The sequence below is a fragment of the Heptranchias perlo genome, chromosome 18 (genome assembly GCF_035084215.1).
Source record: "Heptranchias perlo isolate sHepPer1 chromosome 18, sHepPer1.hap1, whole genome shotgun sequence".
NCBI classification, from domain to species: domain Eukaryota; kingdom Metazoa; phylum Chordata; class Chondrichthyes; order Hexanchiformes; family Hexanchidae; genus Heptranchias; species Heptranchias perlo.
The window spans coordinates 41,829,543-41,841,994 of record NC_090342.1 but is presented as its reverse complement, the minus strand read 5'-3'; the positions used below and the strand labels follow the sequence as shown (position 1 = coordinate 41,841,994).

At 41.8% G+C, this 12,452-nt stretch overlaps 1 protein-coding gene across 3 annotated transcripts in view; it reads left to right on the top strand.

The window, feature by feature from the left end:
* The first annotated feature begins 3,520 nt into the window (after positions 1–3,520).
* Positions 3,521–12,452, top strand: part of scube1 (signal peptide, CUB domain, EGF-like 1) — a 288,050-nt gene continuing 279,118 nt past the window's right edge. For 2 of the 3 annotated variants that reach the window (XM_067999791.1, XM_067999793.1), the window contains exons 1-2: positions 3,522–3,698; positions 7,426–7,548. In XM_067999791.1, the coding sequence (XP_067855892.1) occupies positions 3,611–3,698; positions 7,426–7,548 (211 nt within the window). In that variant the 5' untranslated portion in view covers positions 3,522–3,610. Of the gene's footprint in view, positions 3,699–7,425; positions 7,549–12,452 lie in introns of all 3 variants that reach the window. The other variant, XM_067999790.1, reaches the window with a different exon arrangement.

Below are 12,452 nucleotides of genomic sequence, written 5' to 3'. Positions count from 1 at the left end.
ATACAATTCACAAGATGACAAAGTAAAACTTAGAAATGTCCCTTTTTAACATAACTTTAATGAAAGCATAAGTATGTGTGCAAAGGGAGAGCAAATTAAGTCTGATTGAATGGTGAAAGGTATTGCGGAAGCAAAGGATGTTTTGTGTATATGGATGCAATTATAGCACCAGAAGTTTTTTCTCCAATGCTTGACACGCTCCGAGGGAAACCTGCAAGACTTGTTAAAATAAACTGAAGCGGCGGCTCGCTCTGATCTCTGCAAGGGCTTGAACTGAAACAAATGTCCTGATGCAATTTTCAATTTTAGCAAAATAAACATACTACAGTTCCACCTGCATGTGGAAACTGCCTCAGTTAAATGGATAATGACTCTTTAATTACAAAGAATAGGACAATATTTACATTTGCGATTTTACTTTCCAATGAACTCGTTAATTGGCCAGGAGAACAATTGCATTCAGCATGAGATGAACAGGAACACGGTCAACTACTTTTTAAAAAAAAGTAGGCACAGAGCTCCCTTTCATACCAAGAACATTAGTATAAACTTGTATCGTCAGTAATTTGTCATGAAAAAAAGCACACGGCTGCAAGTAGATTTTTTTGTTATTTTCATTTAGTAATTAAATGTCTTCATTATTTCAGACAGTTACACCATTTGCCTTTGACATGGTGGACCACACCATCTTCCTACAATGCCTCTACTCTATTGTCCCGTTCAGTGGGTCTGATCTAGCTTGGTTGCACTGTTACCTATCCAACAGTAGTCAGAGCAACTGGAGCACTGGCTTCTCTTCTCTACCCCCACCACACCAAGGATCTATTCTTGCTCCCTTCCTCTTCCCCATTTACACGCTGCCCCAGGGTGACATCATCCAAAGACATTGGGGTCACTTCCACTTGTCCATCTCTACACTTGTGTTGTCAGACTGCTTTGCTCAACATTCAATTTTGGATAAGTTGCGATTCCCTCCAGTTAACCATTGGGTAGACCAAAACCAGCACCTGTGGCCCCCGACACAAACTCCATACCCTCGCCACTGATTCCATGCCCTTTCTGGCCACCATCTCAGGTTGAACCAGATTTTTCTCAACCTCCGTATGCTATTCAATCCCAAATTGAGTTTCTAATCCCATAATCTCTCCATCACAAAGACCACCTACTTCCACCTCCATTAACATTGCCTGCCTCAGCCCATCTGCTGCTGAAACTCTCAGCTATGCCTTCGTCACCTCCAGACGAAACAATTCCAATACTCTTCTGGCTGGCCTCCCATCTTTCACACTGTAAACGTCAGCTCATCCCAAACTCTTCTGCCTGTATTCTATCCTGCATCAAATACTGCTTATATCACTCCCGTCTTTGCTGGCTTCTGGTTCCCCAAAGCATCCAAGTTAAAATTCTCGTGTTTGCTTGAAGGCCTGGCCTCTCCCTTTCTCCTCCTTCAGTCCTATAACCCCAACGCCCCAGAACTCTCCGTTGGGACTCTGGCCTCTTGTGCATCCCTTCACCCCACTATTGGCCACAGCCACCTAGGCCAAACGTTCTGGAATTCCCTCTCCACCTTCTTCTCCTTTAAGACCCTTCTTAAAATCCACCTCTTTGGACAAGCTTTTGGTCACCCCATCTAACATCTCCTTTGGCTTGGCCAGCATTTTTTGACTGACTAGCCTCTGAAGCACTTCGGGACAATTGTCTCCGTTAGAAGACCCTATATAAATGCAAACTGTTTATTAGATACAGGTAGTCTAAAAAGCCTCCGATCTAAATAGTTTTCCAATTCACCTCTTTACTAACATTTGAGGTAAAGTGCCGGTAACATAAAATGGAACAGAAATCAGCAACCTTCACTACTTGAGATAAACGGGACCTTAACAAAACGAACATGATCTCCCTTTGGAAAATTAATGGGCCTCACAACAACGGGGCAATTTTTTTGTTTTGTTTCTAACGAAATCGTAAAAATTGCTCAATACCATCCAGATTTGAGATGAAGTTTGAATTTGGGAAAATTGGTAAATCTTGTAAATTTCCAAAGGATTATTCTAGTTATTGGTACAAGATCTGTTTAGTTAACGAATTCAGAAAGCACAGTGAACTTATCAGATTGTGTTCACAAGGTAACATCCAAATGTTAGTGACGCGAAACTAATCAATGGTTAATTATGTCCACGTAGTGCACACATAATTAATGACTAACTCTTTGCCAAGAACATTGATCTAATTATTACCTCGGGGAAAATAAGTAGCTTTCATCTCCTTCCTGATTTTCTAATATCTCCCTTCCCCCCGCGGCAAAAAGGAACTCAAGGCGGAAAATAAATCAGTAACTTTGATAATACGTTTGCATCTCTTGCCATTATTGATCTACTCTCATTGACGCAAAATATTGGATACTTAACTCTAAACCATCAGTGAAACTCCTATCATTGAATTAGTAACTAACGTGGCATTGTACAAGATCGACAATAGCACAGCTTACCCCGTCCATCCAAAAAGATTAAATGCATCTACGTAACTACTTATGTGAATATAAAAACTATATTATTATATTTGTTCTAAGTTAAACCAAATCCCTTTGTTCTGACCTCTGGGGTAAAATCACACGACTTCCCCTTTGGTTGTCAAGGAGATAGGAGCTGGACACTGACGCTTGTCGACTCGAATTGGCTCAGCTCTGAAATTCCTCAACAACGGATTGTAAAATCCCAGCAGTCGCCAAGATAACGGGGAGGAGATCCTACGCAAATGAGCCTTCGTCGTTAAAACAGTGGGCAAGGGAACAAGCCGGCTTTTAGAAGCATTAAGAAATTGCACCGGTGCAAAGAAAAAGACATGCACAGAGGTAGTGGCAAGTTATAATATCCCACTACTCTGCGGGATAAGCAGACAAGCTCCCTCTAGTTCTGCTCTCAGTGATGAGAATGGAGCTAAACTCACCATTCATAACAGAACTCGCGCCTTTGCAAGTGTGCTGCAGCTGCTAATCAAGCCTCCTCTTCCGATACCCCTCCTCCTCCTCCCCGCGATCTCAGCCAGCCCTATAGAGACAAAGCTCGTGCTTTTGCAGATGAGTTCCCATTGCAACCGAACCTTTACCTCCCGGGCACGCGCAGGCCGCGGGGGAAAGGAGATAGAGCTCGCGCCAGCTGTCATCAATGAGCGGCCCGGACCTTGCGCGTGTCTGTGTGTGGGGTACCGTTCTATTATCGAACGTTGTCCCGGCACTGACGCTTTTGTCGGTGCCCTCGCGCCTTAGTTTCCGAGCAGCTCTCGTCCCGCGCGCCCTCTCCTCACCATTGAGAAACAGGAGCTCGCTCTCCCCGCGCGTGACGACTTCTCCTTCTCTACCACACCCCCCCCCCCCCGCGCGCGCGCCGCCCAGTGCCAGGAGCGCTCGCGTTCAATTACCAGCGCCGTCATTGGACGGGCGGCGGTGCGGGCGCGTACTCGCCGGCGCGGGTGCCGGGGCGGCGGGAACGTCCAGCTCGCGCGTGCCCGCGCCGGTGCCCTGACGTTCTCGCATGAAAATGAGGCTGTCAGCTCGTCAATTTCTCAGTCCAAACGCGTCTTATCAAAGAAACACCAAGGATCGAATCATATCATTATGGGGACTGTTTGTTTTTCATGGCACTTTTGTTTGTTTTTCGTCCTGTTAAATACTTGTCGGTCCTTGGGAACTAGTGGGCTTGTAGGTAAGAGTTCCGAAATTTGAACCTTCTTACTGTAATTTTTTTTTTTGCAAATTGTAAAAGGGGGAATTTCATCCTGTTTTTAGTGAGGAGGGCGAGTGAGTACTTGTCAGTTGTTAGAAATTAGGGAAATATGAAGTTGTTGCCAACGAATCCAGGTTTGGAATCTTTCTTTATATCGTGGGCTTTTAGTGGACTTTTACTAGTCTTCAGTTGCGCCTAATCAACATGTTCAAATCTGCACCTAACCCTTTTTGCAAGAAAATATTTTTAACTTTCAGAAGTCATTAACACCAGCAGCGCATTACTTTATTGCTAGTCAAGGAGCAAAATACAGTACCTGGGGTGAAACGGAACAAAGGAGTGAGCATTTTCTTTCAGTTCTTTTAATTGTGACTGTTTTGCATTTTAATGGTAATCTGGGACTGCTTTCAAGTTTTTAAACAGTTTCAACGTCATTGATATTAGTAAAACAGATTTTTTGTAAACTAATTCAGCATCTTTGGAGACCAACTATCTAGAGATTTATTAAAGTTTGTAAGAGCTTTGAGCATTGTGTTTAACTTTTGCGCATTATCGTCATTCTGAAAACTCGGACAGAAGGGTTGGCTGCATTTTTTTAATGCTTTTCCTAGAATATTGTAAACAATTTTACAACACCAAGTTATAGTCCAGCAATTTTATTTTAAATTCACATCATTTCCTAGAATATGACAGACACGAATGAAGTATAGCAGAATTATTTATTCTTTGCAAATAAGTTCTGTCGTATTATACTCCTGAGATCTGCCATCTGTGTTCGGCCATGAATATATATTTTAACCTTGCGAAAAGTTGCCTTAGTTAATCTGGGCACCGAGTTCTAGCGCATTCTGCGTGTTGTACCAGGGCAAACATTCACTGAAGAGAAAGGGAAGACTTCTTACTTAACACACCAAGGAGTGACCCCCTCAAGCCCTGATGAAAAGCCCCCTTTGGGCTCATTTGCAGTTTAATTCTGAGGGCGGGCGGCGGTGCCAAGGAACCCAGCTGTCAAGTCCGGAGAAACCATATGAGAGAGGCACTTGATAATGAGTCAAAATATGACCAGGCACTTTTTCTTTTCTGCTTGACTGCTTACATCTCCCGCTGGAGCGCACTCTCGGATTGTAGAGTTCATTTCGCTGAAACCACGTTTAGACTTGACTAAGCCGGCGAATTCAATTGATTTATTTTTAAGAAAGCGGTTGCTTCCGTAAGGGAGAGGGGGAGTTGAATAATTGTCTCTGAATAAATGAGGTCGTACTCGTTCAAGACTCGCGTAACGTTTTAACGCTCATTAAGCTGCCATTATTGTCATGTAATGGACCATTGCAGTCTATTAAATCCCATATCAATGAACCCTTCAGACAGATGGAGGATATCTTATCTTAACACATGCATTACAACGGAATATTGAGACGCAATGATAAACACGGCGGCACCTAAAAGGAGGTAGTTTATTGGTACACTGTCTGTGTTGTCTGCCCCTTTTTTCTCGTATTTACTCTTAGTGGACTGATTCACCGATGAACTAACGACAATGGCAGTCCCAGACGCAGATGGATCATTATGCCATGAATAAATCGATTACTAGTCAAATCCCAGCAAATGCAGCCGCCTTATTGACAGCAATCTATCAATCAATAGCCCTGGGCACCTGAAGGCTGAGGCTATAATGATGTGACAGAGCTCCGTAGACTGATCATTCAAATCAGATTATAAGATCTCTACACCTTATATATTTTTAAACAAAAACAGCTTTCAAAACAAGAGTCGACCATTTTCAATTGAAATGCTTACAAAGTTAGTTTCAATACACGCTTTATTTTGACTGTAAAATCGGATGTAACACAAAAATATCAAGATCGCCTTGTAGATAGCACTTTACATCCAAGTCAAAATGACTAGCGCGGATTTTCTTTTTATATGCTTATAGAAAGAAACTTTTGTCGTCTCTCTCTCTCGAGATATGTATATATATATATAAAAAAAACACAATTATTGGAGTGGAATACATAATCGTTGTTTATAACCACACACATCAAATTATAGCTTTATATTTGACAGTAACGATTGCTGTTGCAAAAAAAATCTTAAAATTGTGTGGGAATACTAAAATAATTGCCGTAACAGTTAAAAGGGAGTTCATAACGCGGAGTTGATCGAACTTAATGTGTTTTGAGCCCGTACATGAATTATGATCAATATTATTATACAATTCGTGGGGATTTGGGTTCATTTACCAGTGAGAGATAAAGCAAAAGCTGTCCTTTACAATTATAAGACGGATTTAAACAATAATCATTATTTAACGCAACATTGCCTCTTAATTACCCTGTCTTCCTTATAAAGTTCAAGGTGTAATACATTTAAATAGACTTGGCCACTGAAGAAGCTAGTTTCGTAGAAACACGAATTTTCTCCGATTTTTAAAAATATATATATAAAGCCCCCAGGGAGCTTTCATACTGGAAGGAGATGTGTATATTTGCTGTGTAGTTCGGCATTTTTTGTTGTGGCCCCTTCAGTGTTTGGCCTCCAGCAACCATAGAATAACAGCGCACTGTCACACTGATCACTCACAAGCTGCACATTTGTTCCGCCCATTCGTTTGTAATATTGGCCCTATGGGAATACCACTCGACCAGAAACGGGGAAATAACACTCCGCGGCGCTTTTACGAAAATAAGCTGCTTTTTTCCCCCAATTTTTGACTGAACTTGTGCAATCCAGAACATATCATAGTTTGTACACACGACTGTTATTAGTAATAGTTCAAGGACGAGCCCCTGTATTTGGGAATCCAATGGCTAAATAAAAATCGTTGATATATGGATAACCTTCCTTGTCAGTTATTTTAGTTGTATTTATGTAGCTTTTTTGTCTTAAACTCTTAAATGTTTCAGTAGCATTTACTGAAGTGTAGGGCAGTTTACACATTGTTATTTTTTTGATCTGCAGGGGCACTCGTGCCTGATAGTTACTGATCCGTATTGCCCCAGTTTTATTAAAATAAACACATGCTGTATTATTGACTGCAAGCTTAGTTCTGTATGGATTTTTATGCCAATCTCTACCTAATTATATACACGTGTATTGAATCCAATTATTGTTGATTCATAATGTGATGCCAACAAGTGACGAAGCTATGGTAAACCACTGTATAAATTTAAAAATCTATATTAATACGTATGAGTCAGAACGGGGTTGTGTTTATTTTTTTAAAAAGATATTTGGTTGAGGTTCTAATTTATGTAATAGGAATATATTAAACAGCCAAAAGCTGGGCTCTTTTGTAAGCATTAAAGTTCTGTTTTAAAAAAAAATGCTTTTAAATGTTTCAGATGTTGGATAGCGGTAGTCAGTCAGTTTCTGCATTCAATTGAAATTAATTAAGTCACCAAGTAATAGTGTAAGCACCCAAATGTCACTATCTGAACCGTGCAGGATGCTTGCACTTTTTCCAGGATTCAAATTACTTTTGGAGTGCTGTAGAAAGATAGATGTAAAGTCAGTAACGCAGAGGAACAATTTGTGCCCTTTACTTAGGAACCAAGATCGACGGCTTTCTTTTTGTCCCATCATTTTTTCCCCTCTCGTATCATGTACGTGGAAAATGTAACATGTTCTCTTAATGAATTTTGCTCTTGTCACGTTTCTGTATTGCTTAGTGGAATTTTGACGCTGTATGTTTCGTATCTGGTTCTAGATGTAGACGAGTGTGCCGTAGGGACAGACGACTGTCACATCGATGCAATCTGTCAAAATACGCCTAAATCCTACAAATGCATCTGCAAACCTGGTTATAAAGGAGACGGAAAACAATGTGAAGGTAAGCTGGAGACTGGCATCTGCTGGTTTAGGTAATTGCCTTCCCCTCCTGAACGTTTTTCTATTCCGATTATACAAGTGAATCCTCCTAACCCTCGAGGTGATAGGGAATGAACTATTTTATTTCACTGAGAATAGTGCGAATCTCGCGCTCTCTCCCATATGTTCAAAAGTTACTTCTGTCCAACGATTTTGATACTGTAACTAAAGTATGGACTTGTAAAATATATTTTACAGCCTCTTCCTTAATGCACAAAAAGTATAGGTTTTTGTGTCGACTGCATCTTTTCAGAATCTGTCACAAAATAAAAAATACTGTTTTGGAGTTCTCAAAAACAAGCCTCCCCCCCGCCCCCCAATGCAGAATTCTTGATCATAGTTAGGCTATTTGGGGAAGATACAGAGGAAATGAGATATGTACCTGGTGGGGGCAGGAGAATGAATATTTGTGGATCTCAACTCATGACGTTCTTGGAAGCCTTCCTGGTCTGAGGGAGGCATTGGCAAAGGTCAGGAAATAGGTTACCCATCTCCAGTCTCAATTGGGAAATGGCATCAGGAGACCTCAAAATTGCAAAATAACTTCTTTTTCTAACCTGATTTTCCTTAAACGTTAAAATGTGTCTACAAATTGGATTTAAAATCCAATTTTCTCTTTATATACACATGCAAATATATTTCTGGAACTTTTTGTTCTGTCTGCAGCTCCTCATAAATTATCAGAAGAACATTTCAGAGTGTTTTACAAGAGGCTGAAAAGGATGCTGAATTGCAGAACTGAAAGAAATGCCAACAAGATATGTTTTTAAAGAGTATTTTGAAGGAAGAAAGAAGTAGCAAGGCTAAAGCCAAATGATTTTGGGAGAGTTCTGAAGAGCAGGAGGATAGTGGTGTAAAGATGGTGGAGTGAGGGACCTTTAGCAATGCTATAAACTGCAAATCCCTCCCCAATGATTGGTGCACAGATTTCTTTTTGTACAGTTGTGCTTCTTCTCTGTAGGTGAATTTCCTTACTCACAATTTTTCTTTTCCAGTTTGATTGCTCTTTCTTCTTGTTTATAGAAGTAAAAAAAAGATGTTTTTTACATTTCTGCACCCTTGCCGATGGGTCTAGCTAAGAATGGAACCAAGCAAGGGAAGTCCACCCAACTGGACAGCAGAGGAGAGGCGTTTGGGGATGATGATGCGATCGACCATGTTAAAAGCTGAAGAGGAGTCATAATGTACCATGGTCACAGAGGATGTCATTTGTCACTTTGGTTAGGGCAGTGGCAGGGGCGGAAACCTAATTAGAGAGACTGAAAAGGGGAGTTGTGGGAAAGATGGGCACAAATTTGGGAGGCGACTACATGTTCAAGGACTTTGGAGAAGAAAGGGAGGTTGGAGATGGGCTGGTAGTTTGCAAAGACAGAGGTCGAGGGTTTTGTTTTTATGGCTGATGCTAGCAGTTTTGTAAAGGAGGGGGACAGTACCTGAGGAGATGGAGCATAATCTTGATGATCTGGCTTTTTCCAAGGGAGGAGTGGGGGATTTACAAGCAGCTAACCAAACAACTAATGATCCTTCCTGGTTTCAGGAGAAGGGGCAGCATTTCCCTTCAGGGCTTTATTTTTACATAAACCAACTTCTTGAAAATAATGAAGGGGTTTGATAGGATTGATGTAGAGAAGATTTTTCCACTTGTAGGGGTATCCAAAACTAGGGGCCATAATTGTAAGTTAGTCACTAATAAATCCAAGAAAGAAGTCAGGAGAAACTTCTTTACTCAGAGAATGGTGAGAATGTGGAATTCACTACCACATGGAGTGGTTGAGATGAATAGCATAGATATTTTTAAGGGGTACTAGATAAGTACATGAGGGAGAAAGGAATAGAAGGATATGTTGATCGGGTTAGATGAAGTAGGGTGGAAGGAGGCTCGTGTGGAGCATAAACACTGGCATAGATCAGTTGGCCGAAAGGATTGCCTCTGTGTTATAAAATTCTATGTAAGAAAATCTGGCGATCTTATGCTATCAACTTGAAGCATCCTGAGATTTGATAGCTATCAGTGCTTACAATATCGATACCCGGTGTAAAACAACATTATTCTTAACTTTTTTTTTTGATTTCTGGCACAAAGGCTAGACCAAACTGACTTGTCTCATGAGGAAGAGCACAACCATTACCACTGGTAGTCTGAGCCTTTGATGGGCAAGTAAAGCTTTCAAAATTGTGTAGCCTGTTAGGTCAATTGTAAAAACGAAGAAGGCATGCATTATTGTTATTGGAGAAGTACAACACATCACAGACAGATCTTGATTTGACTATTTCAACAACTGGAAGCCATAATCTTTCATTGAATGTTATGGTTGCTGATCTTAGTGTGTTTATTTGTAGAAGAGTGGGAAGTGCACAAGGAGGTGTCAGGTCCTTGACAGTCTGGAAAAAAAATGTTATCTGCAACTTTCAGTATTTGTCATTCCTCCAGGTCTTTGTTGAGCTCTTGACAAAGTGGTTCTCCTATTAATGCTTTGTATTAAACAGATTAACAATCCATTCCTCTTTCTATGCAATCTATTTTTCAGGGTGCTCCATTGCTTCAAATATCTCGAGGCTTTATAAACCATTGGCACTGCCTACATGTTAGCAGAAAATACTCAACTACATTGATTCTCAGTTTTTCAAACAAAGATAGTTACGTTTGCATTTCTCTCTTCATACTGTTTGATTTTCAGACATTATTTCAACCCGTTGCACTGGATTCCAGCCAAAAAAGTTGCCAGGCATATTTAAGTGATGTGTTGATGTTGTGCACTCCATTGCCTGTCAGTACTGCCTCATTATTGTTGGATATAAATCATGCCCATATAAAATGGGTGCCCAGCATTGCTGGGGGCTGGTGAAAGATGGAAGTAGGTTTAAAGGACCCAAGAAACTTATGAAAGGAACCATAAAGAAACTGATATGGGGGATGTTGTCTTTACTATCACATCTGCCCATTGAATGAAGTGTCCTTTGTATACCTTGTCTCATCTACAGACACTTCTCTGTGCACATCACTTTACATGGCTCCTGTTTATGTCAACTCATCAACACCACATCCAAACCTTACCAAAAACAACATCTGCATGCACATCAATGTTAGTTGAACCATAATTTTAATCAAAACCCTTAGTATGTGTGCCGAGTGGCTTTTTCCTTTGGGCTTCCTGTTGGTGCAAGTGTGTGATGTGTGACTTCTTAAGCCTAGACTTGTGTCTTTCCTAGATGCTACCTGAGTGGTAAGAATCTGTGAGGTAGCTGGCCGCTGATTCTCATAGGAGCCTCTTGGGTCTGAGGTAGTCCTCATTTCATGGCAGCTAAGTCTTGAGATGAGCACACTGAAGGCTGCTTCTCTTGTGTTGCTGCAAGGGCAGGCTGGTCCTGTCTCCTTTCTGCTACATGTGCTGGCATTTGAGGGTGGAAGGCCACATACATGCTGCTATCCTGAGACAGCAGCATCACGTGAATGTATTCCTGCCATGCAACTAGTACTGGGCGGGCTTTGGCTCTGCATGGAAACTGGTATCTCTAGGTCTGCTTTCCCACCAATTAGATCAGTCAAGCACTGAAAGAAGGTTGTCTGTAAACAGTCACCAAGGTTGTTGCAGCTATTTTGATGTGACCCTCTCCACTCTGGTGCCAAGGCTATTATGGCAGCAGTCTGAGCATCCATTGCAGAAACTAACATTGTCCTTCGAGCATCCTCTGCTGATCATTGTGGAGCTACCACATGTTCCAGGGTGGACTGCAGTGCTGCAAAGCTATCCAATATGAGGCTGCAGGTGTGGGTTGTTGACTCGCATGCAGCTGGAGACTGTCCTGAACGTATGTTTGATGCTCTGTAAGCATCTTTCTTTTAAAAGCAGGACCTGTGTGATTTGGTTCCCTAGCTTGTTCAGCCGAGGCTAATTCCCCTGACCCTCTGATCAGCAATGCTGCCTTCTTCATCTTTCACCCCCAGCTTCTCCTGCTCTGTTTGTCACCTTATGCATTCTAGTCTTGCTCATTCCCTAATGCTGTTTGGGTTGATGACGATGGGCTATTGCTGGACAGGGAGAGTGTGAGTGAATGCACATCCAATGCAATTCTGGCAGGGCTGCAAGTAGAGGTGGCTGTTTCTCTATTGTCCTTCTCTGTTTCTTTCATGTTCTGTCACATCTAGAGGAGGAGGAGGAGGAGGAGGCGAAGAAGAGGGATTAGAACAGATTGCTGAGGAGCAGAGTTCACATGTAACTTTCAATAGGAGTGACATGAGGATTTGATCATCTTTGTTTATATCTGGTCAAATAGCATGAGAAGAAAATAACTAACTTGCAACTATATAGTGCCTTTGATGACCTCAGGACGTCCCAAAGTGCTTCAGTCACTGAAGTACTTTTGAATTGTAGTCACTATTGTAATGTGGGCAACGCGACAGCCAATTTGTACACTGCAAGGTCCCATAAACAACAATGAGATAAGTGACTAGATAATCTGCGTTAGTGGTGTTGGTTGAGGGATAAAAGTTGGCCAGGACATGATTGGATATGTTGGCCCTAAAATTATGTGGGCAGCATTCCTGACAGTTACACCAGGATTGAAGCTGGCAATGGCCTCCGGCACTTACTCCCTCTGATTTTGCAGTGTCAATGTGATATTTAATTTACATGGGACCAGTGGGTACCCATGCCACCATTGGTGCATCTCTGCTTGGACAGTACTGCTGGAAACTTCAGTGCCAGGTCTCCATGGGGGAGGGGAGCCCATCCCACCCCCACCCCATCCCACCCCCACCCCATACAGATCCTCCCCATTGCTCCTGCGCAAGGGGGACGATAGAAAAATTCCTTGTCTTTCTTCAGTGGTTCAGGCCATTTTTCTGACCTAGAGGCCGGTATGCTT